The sequence below is a fragment of the Lissotriton vulgaris genome, chromosome 1_1 (assembly GCF_964263255.1).
Source record: "Lissotriton vulgaris chromosome 1_1, aLisVul1.2, whole genome shotgun sequence".
In the NCBI taxonomy this organism is placed as follows: domain Eukaryota; kingdom Metazoa; phylum Chordata; class Amphibia; order Caudata; family Salamandridae; genus Lissotriton; species Lissotriton vulgaris.
The window spans coordinates 1,875,880,342-1,875,901,725 of NC_141685.1; the positions used below are offsets into that span (position 1 = coordinate 1,875,880,342).

General features: G+C 48.7%; 1 protein-coding gene across 1 annotated transcript in view; it reads right to left on the reverse strand.

The window, feature by feature from the left end:
- ASZ1 (ankyrin repeat, SAM and basic leucine zipper domain containing 1) overlaps nucleotides 1-21,384 on the reverse strand; it is a 1,750,578-nt gene that overhangs the window by 804,363 nt on the left and 924,831 nt on the right. The window contains exon 6 of the mRNA XM_086919410.1: nucleotides 350-484. Within this exon, the coding sequence (XP_086775536.1) occupies nucleotides 350-484 (135 nt within the window). The remainder of the gene's footprint in view (nucleotides 1-349; nucleotides 485-21,384) is intronic.

Genomic DNA, 21,384 nt, shown 5'->3' on the forward strand with positions numbered 1-21,384 from the left:
TTGGTACAGGAAATTAAGGAATTTGCTGACACTTCCAATAATTAGAAATAATGATGCACAAGACTATAAACCGCTATGTTGCTTTTATGAACGTTTAAGGGATGTGGTTGCTTTGTGCAAGGTAAGCAGCTATAGGAACGAAAATAAAATATAGCATCCTACATTTCAGCACTTTAATATCTTTTTTGTAACACTTTAATGCTACTGATTGAGCGAATGCTCAATTTCCAAATTGATGGTTTTAAGAAAATGTGAAGGATTGCGTCATGATGAAAATCAGAGGAAGACTACAAAAAGCTAGTATTTAAAGATCGGCAAAAAAGTATATTTCTACAATGCAAAAACTCACCTCTGAATGCTTGTGCTTATTTGCTACTTCTCCGGGGGTCTTTCCGTCTATGGTTTGCAAACTTTTATCAGCTCCAAGTTCAAGAAGCTTCAAGACAGCACTTTTATGTCCTTGACGTGCAGCCCAAGTTAACGCCTAAAAAAACAACAGAGTTGCTTGGCAAATACATTCAGGCAGCGCATCAAATATATTCTCCCATAAACTCGGTCATAACTGTCACCTCTGGTAACAACCCAATGTTAAAACAAGCATTTAAAATGCAATGGGTCTCGCAGTGACAATGTTTAGAGCTATTAGTATTGTAAATGATATACTTTTTTATAATGTTGTTCTTTTCTAAAAAGTACACAGTATATATTAGCAATTGTGCACCATCAGAATTTAGATGAATTAGTGCCTGATAAGTGAAAGTAAAGCGATAGGGAGCCAGCGATGTGGAGACTGACAGTGCGCGGTGACAGAGAGGCAGGTAGGTACGCGTGTGTGTGTGTGGTGGGGGGGGGGGGTCCTCGATGGGGAGAAAGGTAATAACGTGAAGAAAGTGTGACCAGAGGGAGATCACAGGAGATTGTGTGTGTAGGTGGTGTGGAGTGATGTAGATAAAGAGAGGGGGTACGGATGTGCACCGGTAGAGAGCTGTGATGTGCGGTTGGAGGGAGGTGGTGAAGAGCGAGGCGGGGTGAGGGCTGAGTGGGAGGCCGAGGGTAAGGGCGAATGGAGGCAGCTGGAGAGAAAGTATCGTAGTGCAGATGGAGAGGAGGGAAACTAGATGGGCAAAGAGAGAGAAGAACAGTGGAGGGAGGAGAGCTAAGGTGAGGGTAACTGGTGCTGCAGGAGTGGAGGGGGAGCTGGTAGAGATGAGGGGCTTCAGGTGGAGGAGGGTTCCTGGTGGAGTAGAGGATGTGCCTGTTTCGTGGCAGAAGGGAACAGGTGGGGGTGGAGGGTGCAAGTGGAGAAGAGGGGCTTCAGACGGAGCAGCGTTACAGGTGGAGTAGAGGGGATTCACTTGTTAGGAGGCAGAAGGAAGAAGGTGGAGAGAAGGGGGGGTGCAGTGTGCAGTTGGAGTGATAGAGCGTGCAGGAGTAGGGGAGAGTGCCGGTGGGTGGGAACAGGTCAATTAGGGGGAGAGCCGGAGTAGAGGCTAGGGCAGACGTTGAGAAGTGGGAAGGTACGGGTGGAAGGGGTTGTTTGGGTGGAGCAGGTATACGGGTGAAGTAGACAAATGTGCTGGTGAGTAGACTCAGGTGGAGCGGGGGTGCGCATGGAGTAGAGAGAATACAGGGTGAGGAACGTAGGCAAATAGGTGGAGGGCGGATATGGAGCAGACCCAGGTGGAGGAGTGACCAGATCAAGCTAAAGTAAAGGTAGTGGTAAAGTGAATGAAGCTGTGCAGGAGAAGAGTGAGGGTGGCACGTGTGTGTGTGTGTGGGGGTATGCACAGACAGCATGTAACTGACGGGCCAAAGTAACATCTAGCAAAAGGATGGAGATCAGAACAAGCACACTGTAGCTGGATGAAAATCTGTATTTGCGCAGTTAATTAAAACCATTGCAGTTAAGATAAAATACGTTAAGCCAGGATGATAAATGTAAGTCAATTCATTTAGGCATTTGCTACAATCATAAAAACGGATAAGAACTAGGATTATAAAGTCCATGGCATCGCCGATAGAATTCTTACGCAGCTAAAAACTAACACATGCAACAACATCAAAGCAAGCACAATGTATAAATAGCGGGTCACAACCCACGCAGTACGCGCACAATTAAAATGTACAGACAACTCTCGCAGACATGTGGGATGGGAAACGCAAACAGCGTGAACATGTAGGTGGCCAAACTAAGAGAGTATGTGCAGGAAGGAGCACCATGACGAACCTGCATGAGACATGCTGAGCAGCCCTTGCATGCAGTCAGAAAGAGTCAAGAAAGGGAGGAGACAGTCACCTGCAGGGTAAGCATATGCAGGGAGATCACAGATCCGTCATATTTTCAAGGGGAACATTTGTAAACACAACATAGTAATTCCAGGTAAACACCAAGCATTGGAAGAGAACAGAGACCAGCCCTGCCACGCCGGATCACGCAGGACGACACAGGTCATTCTTAACAGGTGTGTATTGCACATTGGGAATAACACAGCTTGCCAAGGGGGTATAAATGAACAACATACTAGGCCATCGCGTGGGGGCACAACTTGCCTCCCCCTTTAAAAGTATGACGGCGAGTTTCAGCCATGTGGGAATCACCACAGCAGCCTATTCCCTGCTGTCAGACAACAGCACGTGCATGAGAGGTAGAAGGAGGCACATTTGCAGCCTCGTTGGGCTGTGTATGAGGTTCACAGTTCGCTCTTTCCCAGCAGCATCCGTAAACTTGGCAAGCCCGATTCTACTTTTAAGCACCATTGCCCAGCAGTCGGACCTCTCCTGACTAGAGATTTTCGTATTTTAAATAAAGATTGGAAAAGCCTTTTCTCGTTTCCAAGTACGATTTAAACCGCAGCAGGGCAGAAACAAAAACTCCTCCCCCTCAGGCAGGCCTGCTGTTCTCTCCCTCAGCCAGGACGCAGGCGGCGCCAGGGGAGCCCTGCTCGCGGTGCATGCTGGGAAGCTGAGAGTCCCGTTTTCCGGAGGTGATGCAGGGAGAGCCAGTGTACTATCAATAGACCCACCCCATCAAGAGGAGCGGAAGCTGGGAGTCCCGTTTTCCGGAGGTGATGCAGGGAGAGCCGGTGTACTATCAATAGACCCACCCCATCAAGAGGAGCCCGATCCCCAGCAACAGCCCGGTGAGTGGGAGGGAATGGGAGGGGTGTACGCGCATGTGTCTGTGTGCGCTGGTGTGTGTGTGTGTGGGGGGGTCTCTGTGTGTGCGTGTAGGTGCGCTAGTGTGTCTGTAGGTGCGGCGGGGGGGGGGGGGGGTGCCTGTGTATGCGTGTGTGTCTCTGTGTATGCGTGTATGTGTGTGTCTGCGTGTATGCGCATGCGTGTTTGGAGCTTCCCAGGAGACAGCAGCTGAGCGCGTTCGCGAGCGCGTGGCCCGCTGAGATCGCCTCCTTCAACAGGAAATGCGCGCGGCCGGTACTGTCTCCTGGGAAGCACAGTCCGCAACAAAAGATCTCTGGCGAGACACAGCACTTACGCGCTGTTTTCGCTACGAGACCTAAAAATGTGTCACACTATCAGCCCAGGAATGATGCCTTTGAGAATTATTTAATTTTTAAGAGCTCACTCTGACCACCCATTTTAAATCCTGCTAAACTCAGTTTTAATGAAAATGATCTTGTCTCACACAATAAAAGGAAATAAAATGTATAAAAAGTACACACTATCACACTTGCCCTCACATCAATGCTCTTGCTTATGGCATACTGTCCAAGAAATAAGTTGTGGGGGATCAAATCTTGTTTTCAGGGGTGTGGCCTGGTCACTCGAAATGGCAGATATGCTCTGCTGAGGATCCCATATTGATGCCACTTTATATCTTATATGATTCTGCAGCAGCACAGTGTAGTACTTACATTTCAGCCTAGGACTTTCTGACTTTCTGCCTAACACCGGATTACCCAGAGGACTCCTCTGGATTCCGACCTCTGCTTCACGAAAATCGAATGTGCAACAATCATATTGCGACACTCTGTATTGAAAAAAGTTAAAGAACGATGTGATCAATCGGTTCAGCCTTGAGAAAGCCATGGCGCTATTCGCCACACAGGGTGAAAAACGTGTCGGCTGTCCTTGTTCTTTGTTCAATAAAGTTTTGATAATCTACAACATGAGTGAAATGGACTTCTTAAGAGATGAATGAATGTAGTAACAGATTTTGCCATCACAACATAAAGACAAAAAGGATTTATCCATGCTACATGAATAACCCATTGTGGCACCTCGGGGTTAACCGGTACGCTAACTGGGTTGGTAGAGGCGGCTACAGCCCCGTCTAATAGATTTACAGACACTGGTACTCTGGGTAACGCTGGTTTTATTGGTTTAAATATACGTTTTCGACGTATTGCTTTCCTGTAGTACGGCAAAGCGGATTCGGCCTCGTCTGTGAGTCTCTGGTAACGTTTTTCCACAGATGTTCGTCGAGCGTCCCGAGGGCTTCTGGGACTGGTGGTCCAGGCGTTCACCTCCACGATGTCGGAACGTCTCCGCCGGGTAGGAAGGAAAGAGAATAGCGTTTTAGTTTACTGGTTTTGGACCAACACACAGGGAAGGGGGGTGAGGACTCACACGTGCACAATTCCCCGTCTAGTGTCGGGTAGTGAGGGAAGGGTAGTGCATAGGGTGAGGGCCGATTTTACTTTCGTGGTTTAACCCACTTAAATCCCGCCCAGCCCGAAAGCCGTGATCGTACCTCTGGTAGCCACACTTCCCTTGATGAAGTGTGGCTGGGCGAAGCGCCTTCCTGTTGGCCTCCTGGCTTGTCGTTTTCTTATTTACGTCCTCCGTTTTCCCCAGTCCTCGGGTCTCCTACTTCTGGGTTCTGCTCCTGCTCTGTAGACCTTTCTTGCTCCTGGTCTGTAGACCTTTCTTGCTCTTGGGTCTGTTCTCTCTGACTCCTTTCGTCTGCTTCTCGTCCGACGTGAAATCCTCCGTCACCGTCTTCTTCTCGTCCGACGTGCACTCCTCCTTCACCTCCGGGTGTAACACACACCTGTGAGAAGTCCTGGGCGGCTTTTACGGGAGCTGAGTGGGTGTACCTGATGTCGTGTTCATTGTCCAACTCCGCCCAGTTAAAGTAGCAGGATTCGCCAGCGTCCTCTGGATCCGAGTCGTAGGGCTCTTCACTGCGCCGCCATGTCCCAGAATGCTGTTCAAAGAGAGGCGAAACAGGTAAGCCGGAAGGGTCTGAATCCCCGACCCCGTCACACACCTCCCCCCTAGGATTCTCCCGTTCGGGGAGAGGATATCTGGAGAGAAAATCAGCATTGGCATTGTCTTTCCCCTTACGATGTAACACTTGGAAAGAAAAGGGCTGTAATGATAAGAACCACCTCATGACTCTGGGGTTATTGGAGGTATTGCGACTCATCCACTGGAGTGGCGCATGATCAGTGTACAATCGGAAGGTGCGACCCTCAAGGTAATACCTTAGTTTATCTACAGCCCATTTGATCGCTAAACACTCTTTCTCGATCGTAGGATACTTCACCTCTCTGGGGAAAAGTTTTCTACTAATATACAAAACGGGATGTTCAAGTCCCTCTTCCGTTAGTTGTGATAACACAGCTCCGATCCCGCAGTCAGAGGCGTCAGTGTGGAGAATGAATGGTTTAGTAAAGTCTGGTGACGTCAACACTGGACGGGAAGTTATCGCCTTTTTGAGGGTTGAAAAGGCGGTTCTCATCTCCGGAGTGGGATATAAGAAGTCCGTTTTTGAACTTTGCTTCGTCAGAGTGTTGGTAAGAGGAGCCGCAATGTCGGAAAAGGAAGGGATAAATCTCCGGTAATATCCCACTAAACCGAGAAAGGCCCTCATCTCACGAACATTGGTGGGAAATGGGGTGTCCGCTATGGCCCGTACTTTTTCATCTTGAGGTTCAATGAGTCCACGACCCAGGACATATCCCAGATATTTCACCTTCTGAAATCCTATCCGTGACTTTTTGGAGTTGATGTGTAGTCCCGCTTTCGAGAGTTGTCGTAAGATGGTTTCTAGGTGTCGGAGGTGAGTCTCCCAGTCTGGACTAAAGATGATGATATCGTCCAGGTAAGCGGAACTGTATGCCTGATGTTCTCGCAGGACTTCATTCATCAACCTCTGGAAGGTCGCCAGGGCCCCATGTAATCCAAATGGAAGTACCGTAAATTCGAACAAACCGTCGGGTGTTGAAAATGCGGTTTTCTTGCGGTCTTCCTCCCGTAACGGCACCTGCCAGTACCCCTTGGTGAGATCTAGGGTGGTGATGTATCTGGCCTCTCCCAACTTCTCGATCAGTTCGTCTATCCTGGGTATGGGGTAGGCATCAAACGTAGACACAGCGTTGAGGGCCCGGAAGTCCATGCAGAACTTGCTACTCCCGTCGGGTTTGGGCACCATTACGATCGGCGAGGACCAGTCACTTCTTGATGGACGTATGACTCCCAAGCGGAGCATCTCCTTCACCTCCTTGCTGATAGCATCTCTTTTGGCGGCGGGTATCCTGTATGGACGCTGTTTTACGACGGTCCCTTTAGGTGTTTCAATCCTGTGTTCGGCCAAAGTCGTGGAACCTGGTAGGTCTGAAAATATGTATGCACAGTTTTGGAGAATTCCCTGTAACCCTTCTCGTTGCTCCCGGTGTAGCTCTTCGTTGACAACCAACTGGGTCACTGTGTTCTCTTTTCGGTTTTCCTTCTCTGTAAAGGCTATGAGCGGAGGGGCTCCGAGCCATTTCTTCAGGACATTGATGTGAAAGACCTGGGTTCTCCTATTCGATAGTCGTAGGCGGTATGTAGTCTTCCCTATAGTTTCGATGACCTGATAGGGTCCTTGCCATTCCGTTTGAAACCGTTTTGTGGTGGAGGGTAGCAGAACAAGGGCCCAGTCGTTTAGTTAGAGTTTTCTCCATCTCTTCCCCTTGTCATAGTGACTCTTTTGTTTGGTTTGGTTTTTCTCTAGTTCTGCAAAGGCGAGTTCCCGGATCTTACCAATCTGGTTTTTAAGAGTCTGGCTATATTCAAGCAAGGTTTTCGTTTCTCCAGTAGGTTCGGCCTCCCAATATTCCTTCGTCATGTCTAACAGACTCCTTGGCTGTCTTCCATACAACATTTCAAAGGATGAACAACCAAGGCTGCTTTGGGTTTGGCCTCTGATAACATACAAGGCCAAAGGAAGTAGGCGGTCCCAGTCTTTTTGATTGGCTGTGAGCATTTTCTTTAGTATGCTTTTCAAGGTCCCATTATAACGTTCCACCAACCCATCCGTCTGGGGGTGGTATATGGACGTCTTGATTTGATGTAGGTTTAACAACTGACAGACTTCTTTCATGACTCGGGACATAAATGGGGTCCCCTGATCCGTTAAAATTTCCTTCGGGAAACCAACACGTGAAAACAATTCGAGGAACTTCTCTGCAATGTTCTTGGAGGTTGGATTCTTCAAGGGGAAAGCCTCGGGGTATCTGGTGGCATAATCCATAATGACAAGGGCGTACTGATTACCCCTGCTTGTTCGTGGGAGAGGTCCTATAAGGTCCATTGCGACCCTCTCGAATGGTGTCCCGATTATTGGTAAAGGTTGTAACGGGACAGCCGGAGGTTTCTGTATGTTCTTTCGTTGACACACTTCGCAGGTTTGGCAGTGTTTCTTTATGTCTTGATAGACTCCCGGACAATAAAAATTCCTCAAAATATTTTGGGTAGTTTTCTCGCTGCCTGTGTGTCCTGCAAGGAGATGGGTATGAGCGTAGAACATGATCTGTTCTCTAAAACACACTGGGACTAGGAGCTGTTTAGGTTCATTCTCTTTAGCCTGTCTATAGAGTAGCTCGTCCTGGATTACGAACCTAGGGTACCTGGGGTTCTGGTTATCCTGATCTGAATGGGCTTGTTCCCATGCGTTGAACAGAGTGCTGTCATTGGCTTGTGCAAACTGAAAACTCCGATCCCCCTCCCAGGACTCAGGGGCTATAAGCACCGGTTTGGAGTCTGCGTTTTCTTTTTTCAGTCTTTTCGAGAATAGGTCTAAAAAATGAGGATTATCAGTTCCAAGCAAGAGTTCTTCCGGCAGATTGTTCATTATTCCGACTTTTACTACTACCAGTCGCCCTCCCTCTAGTTCTAAAGGAACATATGCGACTCGGTAACTCTTCACATCCCCGTGCACACACTTAATGTTAACCAGGGACTCAGGCATTATCTGAGATTCACACACAAACCTGCCTTGCATTACAGACTGCTTACACCCTGAATCTAACAGAGCTTTAACCATTTTGCCATTGACTTGGACACTCACGTGATATGCGCCTCCGAGTTCTGCTGAAAACATAACGGCTCGGGGCAGGTAGCCGACCTCCATGGGTTCTTCTTGCATTCTCTTCTTGGGACAAAATCTGGAAATGTGACCCCAGGTGCCACAATCAAAGCACTGAGGGCCTCTTACTGGGGAGACCTCTGGGTTCGGCGGTCGGGGAATTGGAACCCCGGGAGGTGGTCTTGGTTTCTTGTCTATTCGCACAGGGAGTTTTACATTTTTTTCCGTTTCCATGGGATGTAATTTCGGCTGAGCACGTGCATATGTGGAGGCCATCTCCATGGCTTGCGCGGTGGTCAAATTTGAATGTTGCCGTAACCAGCGTTGAGTCCCGAACGGCAGAGCCTCGAGATACTGTTCCAAGTATATTTTGTCCATTATGGCGTCTTTTGAACTTTGGGCTGGAGTTAACCATTTGTCAGCAGCAGCCTTCAAACGGAAAAACAGGGTCTTTGGATTTTCGCCTGGGTTTCCTCTCTCCTTCCGGAAGCGGACACGGTATGCTTCCGCGTCCAGCCCCAGGTGGTCTAGGATGATGGTCTTGATTTGTGCATACGGTGTCTGTCCGTTTCCATTGGCTACTTGGTATGCGGCCTGTGCTTCTCCCGTTAACAATGGCGCCAGAAAAAACGGCCATTTCTCCAGCGGCCAACCACAAGCTAGTGAAACTCTTTCAAAATTGATTAGGAAGGCATCTGGGTCTTCCCCCGCTACATATTTTTGTAGGGAAATTCCCGAAGGCGTGGGATTGGTTTGCCTTACTTCCCTTACTGGGGTGCCGGTTGTATCGATCCGTATTGGTTGTAACTCCCCGAGGGTTTTTACTACACTGTCTCTGAGGGCGTCTGTCGGCTTGTGCGGTAGCTAGTTGTTGTTCTACAGCCCAACCCAACTGTTCCTGGCCTTTCACTAAACGTTGTAAAAGTTCTTCCATCTTTGGTTCGCAGATGGCTATCGGCCTGCCCGCATTCTCCACCACTTGTGGCACCTCGGGGTTAACCGGTACGCTAACTGGGTTGGTAGAGGCGGCTACAGCCCCGTCTAATAGATTTACAGACACTGGTACTCTGGGTAACGCTGGTTTTATTGGTTTAAATATACGTTTGACGTATTGCTTTCCTGTAGTACGGCAAAGCTGATTCGGCCTCGTCTGTGAGTCTCTGGTAACGTTTTTCCACAGCTGTTCGTCGAGCGTCCCGAGGGTTTCGGGGACTGGTGGTCCAGGCGTTCACCTCCACGATGTCGGAACGTCTCCGCCGGGTAGGAAGGAAGGAGAATAGCGTTTTAGTTTACTGGTTTTGGACCAACACACAGGGAAGGGGGGTGAGGACTCACACGTGCACAATTCCCCGTCTAGTGTCGGGTAGTGAGGGAAGGGTAGTGCATAGGGTGAGGGCCGATTTTACTTTCATGGTTTAACCCACTTAAATCCCGCCCAGCCCGAAAGCCGTGATCGTACCTCTGGTAGCCACACTTCCCTCGAAGTGTGGCTGGGCGAAGCGCCTTCCTGTTGGCCTCCTGGCTTGTCGTTTTCTTCTTTACGTCCTCCGTTTTCCCCGGTCCTCGGGTCTCCTTCTTCTGGGTTCTGCTCCTGCTCTGTAGACCTTTCTTGCTCCTGGTCTGTAGACCTTTCTTGCTCTTGGGTCTGTTCTCTCAGACTCCTTTCGTCTGCTTCTCGTCCTCATCCGACGTGAAATCCTCCGTCACCGTCTTCTTCTCGTCCTCGTCCGACGTGCACTCCTCCTTCACCTCCGGGTGTAACACACACCTGTGAGAAGTCCTGGGCGGCTTTTACGGGAGCTGAGTGGGCATACCTGATGTCGTGTTCATTGTCCAACTCCGCCCAGTTAAAGTAGCAGGATTCGCCAGCGTCCTCTGGATCCGAGTCGTAGGGCTCTTCACTGCGCCGCCATGTCCCAGAATGCTGTTCAAAGAGAGGCGAAACAGGTAAGCCGGAAGGGTCTGAATCCCCGACCCCGTCACACACATATATCTAAAAGTAAGGAACGTATACTCCCACTTAACCTAAACCCCCTTTTTTAAGCTCTTATGGTCCAGAGCTTTGAGTACGGTTCCTTCGCTACTTTGAATTCTCATGAAGCAAGATATAGACCTGGGACCCCTGGACCCTATCAAAGCAAGATATAGACCTGGGACACCTGGACCCTCTACCCCTGCTGAATCTCTCCAGAAAACAACTAGTGCTGACTGATCAGGGAGCAAGGGTAGCTGAGGAAAACAACTGTTGCCAAAATACTTCAATTTGTTTTGACTCCGTCTGGGGAAATCGCGGGGAATGAACTGGGGTTCACTCTGCTGGTGGAAGCCAGACTCACGAAAGCTCTGGTGTAGGACGCTGTTGCAAAAACCCAGGGTCACCTGGGGCCAGCCTGTAGCATCTGACAACTTTTCTATTCAGTGGTGGACAGGAATAAGGAGTACACCAGGTGCCCACAAGAATATTAGTCAGGACTTCATTAAATGAAAGCAAGGGTTCATTTGAAGTTTTCCAAGATTGCAAAACCCCTATCAATATGTTAGTTTTGACAAACAAGTTACTTACCTTTGGTAAAGCATTATCTAGTAGAGACTATATGTAGCTGCAGATTCTTACCTTCTAATTTCCCCAGGTGTCACACTGGAACTGTAAGATGTTTCGTGAGCAGTACCTCTGCACGCCGATAGGCGGCATCTATCTACTCTGTGTGCGTCACCGTCCACGCTGGAAGTGCCTTCGCGGTATCTATATAGGCGCCACCTAGGCACGCTGATGTCAGTTACTTTTCACGACTTTTCACGCTAGAAGCATGGAGCGATGAAAATCACTGATGTGTAAAACTAGGGTACTGAAAAGGGTCAGCCCTGACCCTAGAAATCCATTCTCAGAGTGGGGAGATGGGTGATTCGGTAAGGAATCTGGGGCTAGATATAGTCTCTATCAGATATTGCGTTACTGAAGGTAAGTAACTAGTTCATCTAAGATCAATAGCTGAAAATTCCTTACCTTTGAATTAAATACCCAAGCAATACCATCCAGGAGGTGAGTCTGCAGACAAATTTCATACGTGGACATCCTGCAGGACCGAGCAGGCAAAGTGCCAATCTCTACGGTCACGACTGTCCAGACAGTAATGTTTGGTAAACATGTGCCATGGGGCCCAGGTTTCTGCCTGGCAGATGTCCAGGGCCAGAACTCCACGTGCTAACGCAGTAGTCGCAGCTTTAGCCTTGGTGAATGAGCTTGCAAACGTTCAGGATGTTGCTGAGCGTAGCAGTTTTTGATGCAGAGTAAGACCCATCTGGAGATGGTCTGCTTCTGCATGGCCCGACCTTTATGCACACCAACATACCCCATGAAGAGTTGGTCGTCCACCTGAAACTCTTGTGTGGGGTCCAGGTAGAAAGACAATGCTCTTTTTGGGTCCAGACAGTGGAGTCGCTGCTCTCCTTTACAGAGATGTAGAGGGGAAATAGGCCTGGTGACAGATTGGTCTACATGAAATGGGGTGACCACTTTTGGTAGAAAGGAGACCCATGTGCAAAGCACCACTTTGTCAGGGTAAACTAAGAGATAAGGTGGCTTAGATAAGGCCTGCAGCTCACTCACTCTGCTGGAAGATATATTCGCCACAAGGAAGGCTGTTTTCAATGTCAAAAGCCTGAGGGGACAATTGAGGAGAGGCTTTAAAGGAGCACATATTAAGAATGTTAAGACCAGATTAATGTCCCACTGAGGCATGATAAAAGTTGAAGGGAAAACAAATGGACTAGACCCTTGAAAATCATATGACCAATAGGGGGCTTGAACAAAGAGGGTTGATCAGGCATCTGCAAGAAGGCAGAAAGAGCAGACAGATAACCCTTAAGAATGCCCAAAGCAGAGCCCTGCTGGGTGAGGGAAAGCATGAAAAGTGGGATTTGAGAAAGAGAGGCAGAAAGGGGTCAATGTATTTCTGCACGCCATGCCACAATTATTTTTCCAATGGCAGGCATATTAAATCTTGGTGAAGGGACACCTGGCTGGAAGAATGACATGACAGACATCAGGAGGAAGGTCGAAAGCGGTCAACTGCCGCCGCTCAATTTCCCGGAGGGAGACCCTGATCGGAGGATCAATAGCCATGCTCAGCAGCACAGGAAACCACTGTGCCCAGTCAAGCACCACAAGGATGACTTTGGATCAGTCATTCCTCTACTTCTTAATTCTGGGCATAAGTGGTATGGGTGGAAAGGCATGTAGGAGGTCTGAGCTAAACTAAAGACAAAAAGCGTCTCCGAGCAAGAACTGCCTTGGAAAATCCAGCATGCAAAACTGCTGCTATAGTATTCTCCGCAGAGGCGAACAGATCTAACGAAGGCTCTCCCCACCGCTGAAAGAGACCTCAGGCCACCTCCGGGTGGAGATACCATTCCTGATCCTCGAAGCATCGGCGGCAGAGTGAGTCTGCCCTGGCGTTCAGAGAGCCTGCCAGGAGTTGAACCATCAGGGATATGCTCTGCTGTTCAAGCTAGGTCCAGAGGTGCAGGGTCTCTTGACAAAGGGTCCCTGACTCCCACCCGCCCTATTTGTTGCAGTACCTCATACAGTGGTGTTGTCTGTGAACACCTGCTACTAGCCTTCTCTTGCTGGAGGGCACAAACGCTTTCAATGCCCGACATGACCTATCATAAAAGGCAGACAGTGCCAATAGGCAGACTGGATGGGAATGTAAAAATAGACATACAAGACTACCATCCAGTCTCCTGGGTCCAGGGCAGGCTAAACCTGAGCCAATGTAAGAATTTAGAATTTCTCCTTCTTGAGGAAGAAGTTGAGGGCTGGATGATCTAGATTAGGATGAAGGCCTTTGTTCTTCTTGGGAACCAGAAAAAAAGCAGAAATAGCAACCAGTCTACATCTGGCCCCGGAACCCTCTCTATAGCTCCCTTGGCCAATAGTCATGACTTCCTCCCGGAGAGGTGATAAATGATTCTCCATCATCCAGTCATAAGATGGTGGCATGGAAGGAGAGGTAGTAGCCCCTTCGGACGATTTGCAAAACCCACCTGTCTGCCAGTGGGGCTGCTGATAGCGAACCCTGCCGCCAACTGGATGCCCATGGAGGTAAAGGGTAGATTAGGAGGGTTTGGAGGCTGCAGTTGCCAGAGGAGGTGCTGGAATGACCAAACCACTGGGTACCTATGTTATGTTATGTTATGTTAATTTAGTCTTTTATAGCGCACGGCTACTACGATAGAGTGTCCCGGCGCTTTTATTGACAGCCAGAAACAGACAAACACAACATAGTGAAATAAAAACAGAGCAGGAAGAATAAAAACAGACCCAGCAAAAGAAAAAAGAGCACGCTAAAGGGCAAAGAGTCATGTTTTGAGGCTCTTACTAAAAGTCAGTAAATTAGATGTGCTGCGCAATGCCACGGGCAAAGTATTCCAAAGCTGTGGTGCCCGCAACCTAAAAGAGCTCCCTCCAATGCGGGCCTTTTTTACTCGAGGAACCACAGCAAGGAACAATGATTCAGATCTCAGAGATCAGGCCGGATGGTAAAAGGCAAGCCTCCTTTGGAGATATTTAGCTCCCAAGGCATAAAAAGCCTTGTGAGCCAAGGTTAAGGCCTTAAACACTATCCGCTTCCGGATAGGCAGCCAGTGGAATGACTGCAAAAGGCCAGAGACTCTGGCTCGCCTGTGAAGGCCAAAAATGGCCAGCGCGGCCGAGTTCTGGACCAACTGCAGACGTTGCAGGAGATACTCCGGCAGGCCAAGATATAGTACGTTGGAATAGTCCAATCTTGAACCAATTAAGGCCTGCACCGTAGTCTTCCTATGATCTTCTGAGAGCAGAGGGAGAAACTTCCGGAGCATCCTGAGGAGGCCAAAACAGGTTCCTGTGAGAGCAAGGATCTGAGATCTTAGCGTCAGCCCATTATCAATCTTAATTCCCAAATTCTTTGCTAGCTGGGACGAGCGCGCTGGAGGAAACATATTAGCATGCCACCATTCCTGCCAATCTGGGTCAAATGGACAGCCGAAGAAGAGTACCTCAGATTTATCTGAGTTGCACTTGAGGCTGTTAAGCTGGAACCATTTGAAAACAGCCCCAAGGCACTCACGGATACTCTCTCCATCAAAATCTTCTCCTTTCCTGCACGTAAAGAGGAGCTGGGTATCGTCGGCATAAGATACGATCTGGGCCCCAAAAGACTCCACCAATGCTGCCAGAGGGGTCATAAAGATGTTGAAGAGAGTCGGGCTCACCACGGAACCCTGTGGGACTCCGACTCCCAAAGGTGGCATCACGGCAGAGCTAGGTGAGGCCCAGACCGTTTGTCGACGGCCAGCCAAAAAAGATCTAAACCAGCTGAGCACCGTCCCCCTCAGACTGATCTCATGAAGTCTGGCGAGGAGACCCTATCACACAAGGTATATGGATACAGTGCCCTCACCCACGCAGAGGCTGAGGAGCGCGTGCAGCTCGGTGGCTGGGAGGAAATTGGCATGGTTGGAAGACCTGTCTGTAGCCACGAAAGGAGTGAAAGCCAGATTGGGAATTTTGTGGGGCAGCAGAGGGGCCCAAGGACTTGACCTTAGCCAGAGACTTCCTGATGTGCTCGAGAGCCGAACCTTGGACATTCCCTGAAAAGCTAGTCTTCCTCAACCAGGATTATCGCTCTTCCCAGTGAGTTGGTCTTGTTGAGTCCACATCGTATTGTGAACTTTGCTGCATCTCTCCCGTCGGCATCAGCCTGAGAGAGAATTGCCTGGTTCTCCTCTAGGACATGTGGTAGTACTTGTGTAACCATGTCCCGCAGGGCTTGAGAGTAATGGCACAAAAGGCATGCAGTGTTCACAAACCGCAGTACAATGCTAGGCTGGGAGATGAAAGTTTCCTAAAGAATCCAGCCTCTTGGAATCCCTGCCCAGAGGAGCAGTAGGGAATGTGCCTTGGGAAGTCAAGGATTCGACCCAAAAACTTGAGTTTGGGTCCCCGGGGGAGGGGCTGTGGTGGCGGGCAATCGTCCAATTCACAAGAGCCCTTGTATCAAGTTTGGACCAGGTCCCCAAAAGGACATCAATTAGGGGCGCATTTAAGGGGATTGGCTGTTCCAATGTGGAGATTCCCAGTTGCAGTACCTTCGTCAAGATATTAGTCTTGACTGCCACCTAGCGCAACTAAAGGTCAAGGACCTCAGCCGTCCTCTGCACTGCCATTCCATATGAAGCTCCATCCTCCAAAGCCACGGCTGGGGGGAGAAAGCATACCAGTATCTGGAGACGTATCCAGTCGAGTGGCTTCACCCAGTTCCTAATAGCAGCCCATAGCTGCTTCTTCGTAGGGCTGTTATTCTGCAGGTCCAGCAACACCTCCCATTCCTCCCTGAGACCCAACACTAGAGAAGAAGGCTCAGGCTCCGATCTAGGAAGCAAAGTTCCTGCCAGTGTCAGAGTGGCATCTGGTGACAAACATCCAGCTCCTTGTCGAGGATCACAATAGGGATGGCGCTGCCGGTAGCGTTGGCATTAGGGTAGCGCTGAGGAAGAACGAGTCACTACGACCAGTGCCGGTCTGGATCCAGGGACAGATCCATGGGGGCCCACTGGAGTCAGAGTCACCAGTGCAGAAAGATGGGGCCCTGTCTGACCCCACGGAACTCAAAAGCATTTTGAAGGGGTCAGGCTGCCCGAAGATGAGGCACATGGCCTCACAGAATTCTTTGCGATGAGCAGGGGTCGCTTGCGCTCTCAGAAAGTCGGGAAGGCATGGAGACGGTTCAAGTGCAGTCTCATAGGAACCAGCCCTCAAATGCCGATGCTCCATCATCGCGTAAGCCATCGGATGAGGAGAAGTCAAAGAGTGCTTCGACTTCTTGCTCTTTTTTCTTGTGCCTAGACTTACCTGAATGCCCCCAAGGACTTGGGAGTGGGGCGATGACTGGTCCGTTCCTCTCAACCATGACCTCAATTTTTGCGGAGTTGCATGCCGGGTCACTTTAAGCTTTAGGGATCGCTTCCTAGAAGCCTTCAGGTTCATGGTCTGGCAATCGGAGCAGGACTCAGGTCGTGATTGTGCTCCAGACACCTCAGACAGAAAAGGTGGGGTCCCTCACTGACATCGGCCAGTGACAGGCTCTGCAGGGCTTAAAACCTGTCTTCTGAGATGACATTACCTGACACACAAGGAGGAAAAGCTCAAAACTCAACAAAATGTAAAACAAAATTCAGTCAAATAGTGGCTATTAAGTAGCTCTTTTCGGATCAGTGCTGGCTGGCAAAAGAAAAGAACTGATGTTAGCATGCGGAGGTGGCGCCTATATAGGTACCCCAACGTCACTTGTGGTGCAGATGACGCACGCTGAGCCACTCAACCCCACCTACTGGTGTTCAGTCGTAGTATTCACGAAATTCCCCCCCCCCACCAAACACCTTTTTACCTGGCTTTAGATGCAACATTGCAGACTGCGTGCCTTGGTGCAGACAAAACCGAAGAGTCAACATGGCACACATCCTTGTGTACAATTCCCACAAACACTGCATGGGATATAGGCAAGACACCCCTCTAGTTGGCCTTAACCCTAAGGCAGGGTGTACTATATCGCCTGTCAGAACTTAGCCCTAAGCCAGGGTGCACTATATCCCCTGTGAGGACCTATTCCCATGACCAGATATGCCCCTGCAATATCCATGTCGTGTCTTGGTTATTGTGATGAGTGAACAGTGAAGCCATAGAGAATACATGGACAAGTCACTAATCATTCTGAATTTCCAAGCTCCATTATGGCTTCACTGTATTATGGGATGATGGGTAGCCAACATCTCGTATTAATAAACCTGCACGGAGTACAGTGTCAGATTTATTTTTATTTGCAAGGGTCCCCTGAAAACTACTGACTTCTAGTGTGTTCCTGACTGGTCTCTGCCAGCCTGCCATTACTAGACATGTTTCTGGACCCATGGGGTGAGAGCCTTCACTCTCAGGGTCCAGAAACAATGCCTGCCCTTGGCGGAGGTGCTTCACACCTCCTCCAGGAAGGAACAGCTTTCCAGGGTGGAAAGTTTCAAAGGTGATGCCGCCTTTGAACTCCAAACCAAGCTTCTCTTAGTTGGCATCAGATGACAACCCCCCCGTCTTAACCCCACTTTTGTCCAGAAGATATGCAGGAAAAATAGTTCGACAATGAAGAGGGTCCCCAGTCAACCTGCACTACCTCTAAAGTGGGGTAGGCGATGTGGACCCCCATCTTACTTCCCACCATCTCGAAGATGGGCAAAATAACCTGTTAGGGTCATGACCACCCCACACGTGAGGTGAGCATTTAGAGGGAGTAGTCACTCTAAAGGTAGGTAGCCCATTGGCTACTACTTGGCAAGCCCTTTAACAACACTAAAATTAGTATTAGGCGGCACCCCTGAGTCTTGAATTTCAGGATCGACTGACTCAAAGACAAGGAATAAGAAGAGCGGCTGACCTCGAGAACAGAGAGCCTGGACTGGATTTTTTGGCACGAAGCCCTGCCTGCAGTTTAAAGACTTAACAATCGCTGAACATGAATGAATGAATGAATGAATGAATGAATATAAAATGTTTTTAGCATGGACTCAGCCCAGGGACATCAAGGCGCTGTGGACAGAGATCATTGTGTCAAGAGTTCATATACTGCAGGCCTAAAAGATTACGGCAGATGACAATCTGAACAGGTGAAAAGCCAGGTCTTCAAAGATTTCCGGAATGAAGAATGTGTTTTTAAAGTTGAAATTGGGAGAGGAAGCGGATTCCACAGGTTGGCTCCTATCAGCGAGAATGCCTCTTCCCCCCCCCCCCCCACCCCCCCTCAACCCCCACCCTCTCAATCTGACTTTCCTGATCCTAGGAACTGTTACCCAGTTCTTGCTAGCAGATCTCAAATTCTTGCTAGGGATGTATCTGTGAAACATTTTGGTAATGCCTTCAGAATCCCTATTGTGAACAGCCTTATGAACCAGGCATAATGCTTTACACACAATTCTCCACCCAAGTGGGAGCCAGTGAAGGCTCCTAATGGTTCCTGAGACCGCATGACATTTAGGGATACCCATTACCAGCCTGGCGGCTGCATTCTGCAACAATTGGCCAGGATACCACAAGGTAAACCACTGCCTGTTTCCGAGTTGGAAGGGAAAGAAATTGAAAGATCTTCCTAAGAGTCTGTATCATCCCAAAACAGATCGAAACTGTCTGTTTATTTGTGACCTCAGAGACAAAGAGGAGTCTACAATAATGCCTAGATTCTTGGCACTGAGACAAGGGACAGGGCAAGATCCTAGAGAAGCAGGCCACCAGGCCTCTGACCATATGTCCAACTTGTCTCCAAAGATTAATACCTCCGTTTTATCCCCATTGAGTCAAAGATAGTTCTCAACCATCCATGCAGCCACCGCTTGCATGCAGTTCTTAAAATGCACTGCTGAAGCTGAGACACTCTCTGTGATGGAAATTAGGATCTGAGTGTCATCAGCGTAGGAAAGGACTTCTAGACCAAAAGACCTAACCACAGCAGCGAGCGGGCCTACAAAGATATTAAAGAGAGTAGGACTCAATGAGGATCCCCGAGGAACTCCACAGAACAGTTGTTTGGGAGCAGACAAAAATTGGCCTATCCTAACTATTTGTGAACGATTCGTGAGGAACGATGACAGCAGATTTAGTGCAGAACCCTCTATCCCAACTTCCTGGAGCCTACCAAACAGTCTACTCCGAGAGATCGTATTGAAGGCTGCAGTTAGGTCCAGGTGGATCAGCAGGGTAGTATGACCAGCATCAACCTGTTGCCTAATGTTGTTAAAGACAGCGGTTAGTGCCGACTCTGTGTTGTGTTCACTTCTGAAACCGTGCTGCGAACCATCGAGCAGTTGGAATTCCTCCAGGTAGCAACTGAGATGCCGGTTAAGATGTTTTTCCAGGAACTTAGCTGGAACCGGCAGCAGGGAGATGGGCAGATAGTTTTTTGGATAGGTCGATCAAGAGAGGCCTTCTTAAGCAGAGGTTTTACCACTGCAGTTTTCCACGTGGTAGGAAATTGGCCGGCGGAAATGGCCGTATTAAGAATGGCCGTTAGAGGAGATACCATATAAAGTAAAGGAGGACCCCTTATCTTCTTAGTCTGGGACCAGGGGAATAAGGGGAGGAAGCACAAAGGGTCCCTTTGGGTAACCACAAAGGTGGTCGTTATCAATCTGGGGGATGCCCCAACCTTTTTTCAGTAATACCAATCTCACAGTAGGTCAAAACCTCCAAGGGTAGAAAGACATTAAGCTAGATATAGGCCAACACATGAATGTGACTAATGATCATACATATCACATATGCTTCCACTTTTGGTCAGGTTAAGCAAAACGAGCAAAATGTTTTCAATTATGTATTTGTGCGTTTATTCAAGAGAAATGTTTTACAATCATATATAAAAAGTTTACACAGGTGATTAAAAAACATAGAAAATCAGAAACATATACAAAAATACAATGTTGGTTAAAATGTTCACAAGAACAGGGGTCGACGCAGCGTTTTGGTTGAAAGTGACAATTAAAAACCTTCTTCAGGACCAGTTCTAAAAGAAAACACACAATTACTATTTCATCATGAAGATCCGTTTTTTTTAAAAACACATTTACATAAACATGTTCTGTTTGCTCTTACTGCAGTGTTGTCCTATCTATTCCTAGTTCGCTTTAGTGGAGACCCCAGTTGTTGGTAGGTTACTCTATTGGTATTGTTGAAAACAAGTTATGAAAAGGGCACAGTTAATAGGCACCAGACTCTATAGTTCTGGTGGTTTATCTTCACATTATGGTTACTATACTTCGTACACGATATATGTGCAGCAATGGCATTATTACCTGGGGTTAATTATCGAGGGGACTAAGAGGGAATTAATAATGGAAAAAAATTCCCTGGAGGATCTCGTAGATTTGTTCATTGCCAAGAAATAGGAGACCTTTTCCTCTCCAATAGCTTCCTTATACTCCCTTAACCGGAATTTATGCAAATCCCTTTCTACTCTGGAAAGGTCCACCCGCCATTTTCTTTCCTGCTGTCTGCAAGCCTGCCTAAGCTTTCTCAATCTCTCAGAAAACCACGGGGCAGAAGAACATCTTCTTGCCTCATAGTGCTTCTTAAAAGGGGCAAGAGAGTCCAAGGCTGTTGTTAACCAGCTGGTAAACTCATTATAGGTGGCATTGATATCGGCAAAGGAGGAGGGGCAATAGTGGTTAGGTTTGTCAAGAAGAACCTCCTTACTGACCAGTCTGAGGTTTTTTTTCCATTCCACCCTATTCCTGCTGCTAGAGTCCAGGGGGGGTACGGACATTCCCAGGGTGAATGGAATGCCAGAACGGTCAGACAAAGAGAGGGGAATAAGGTCCAAGACCGTAACCCTGGGATCATTGGAAGAAATCCCATCAAGGATATGTCCTGCTGTATGTATTTACCATCTGAGGGAAACAACAGGATTCCATAACTTCCAAAAAGGCCTGCGTTTCAGGGCACAACATATTCTCCGAGTGAAAATTGAAATCCCCCAGAACCTTTGAGTAGGCTAGGTAAGGTTCTATTCGGTTACTAAAATTCTGGGGAAACGGAGCTCTGGGTCCTTCCGCTGATAGATGTCTACAAACCCCAGGGGACCTCCAGCACTTTGTCAAATTGCCTAACAACTCCCTTGGAGTAGAGGTACTCATCTGCATCGCAGGCACCAAAACTGCAGAGTCTGAACTCTTGACTTGAGCTCCCCAGCCCCGCCGACGCAGCTACTGCCCTGGAAAATTTACAGCAGCTCTAACTGATCAACTCTGCCCCCTCACTAAGTTTGAAGGCACCAGGATCACCCGGAGCCAGGCAGCACCAACCCTGTGGTACTGGAAGCCCAGCAACCCAAGTCTGACTACAAGAGTCCAAGCCGGACTCCAACTGTCTGAGGACCAAGCACCCATTGAGGGATATCAGCAGCCCTGAGACCCACTCAGAGTGGCCCAGCAGTCATTCCGGCAAAAGCTCTGCTGAGGGGTTTGCCCCTTGCAGCGAGGTGCACTTTGCGCACCAAAGC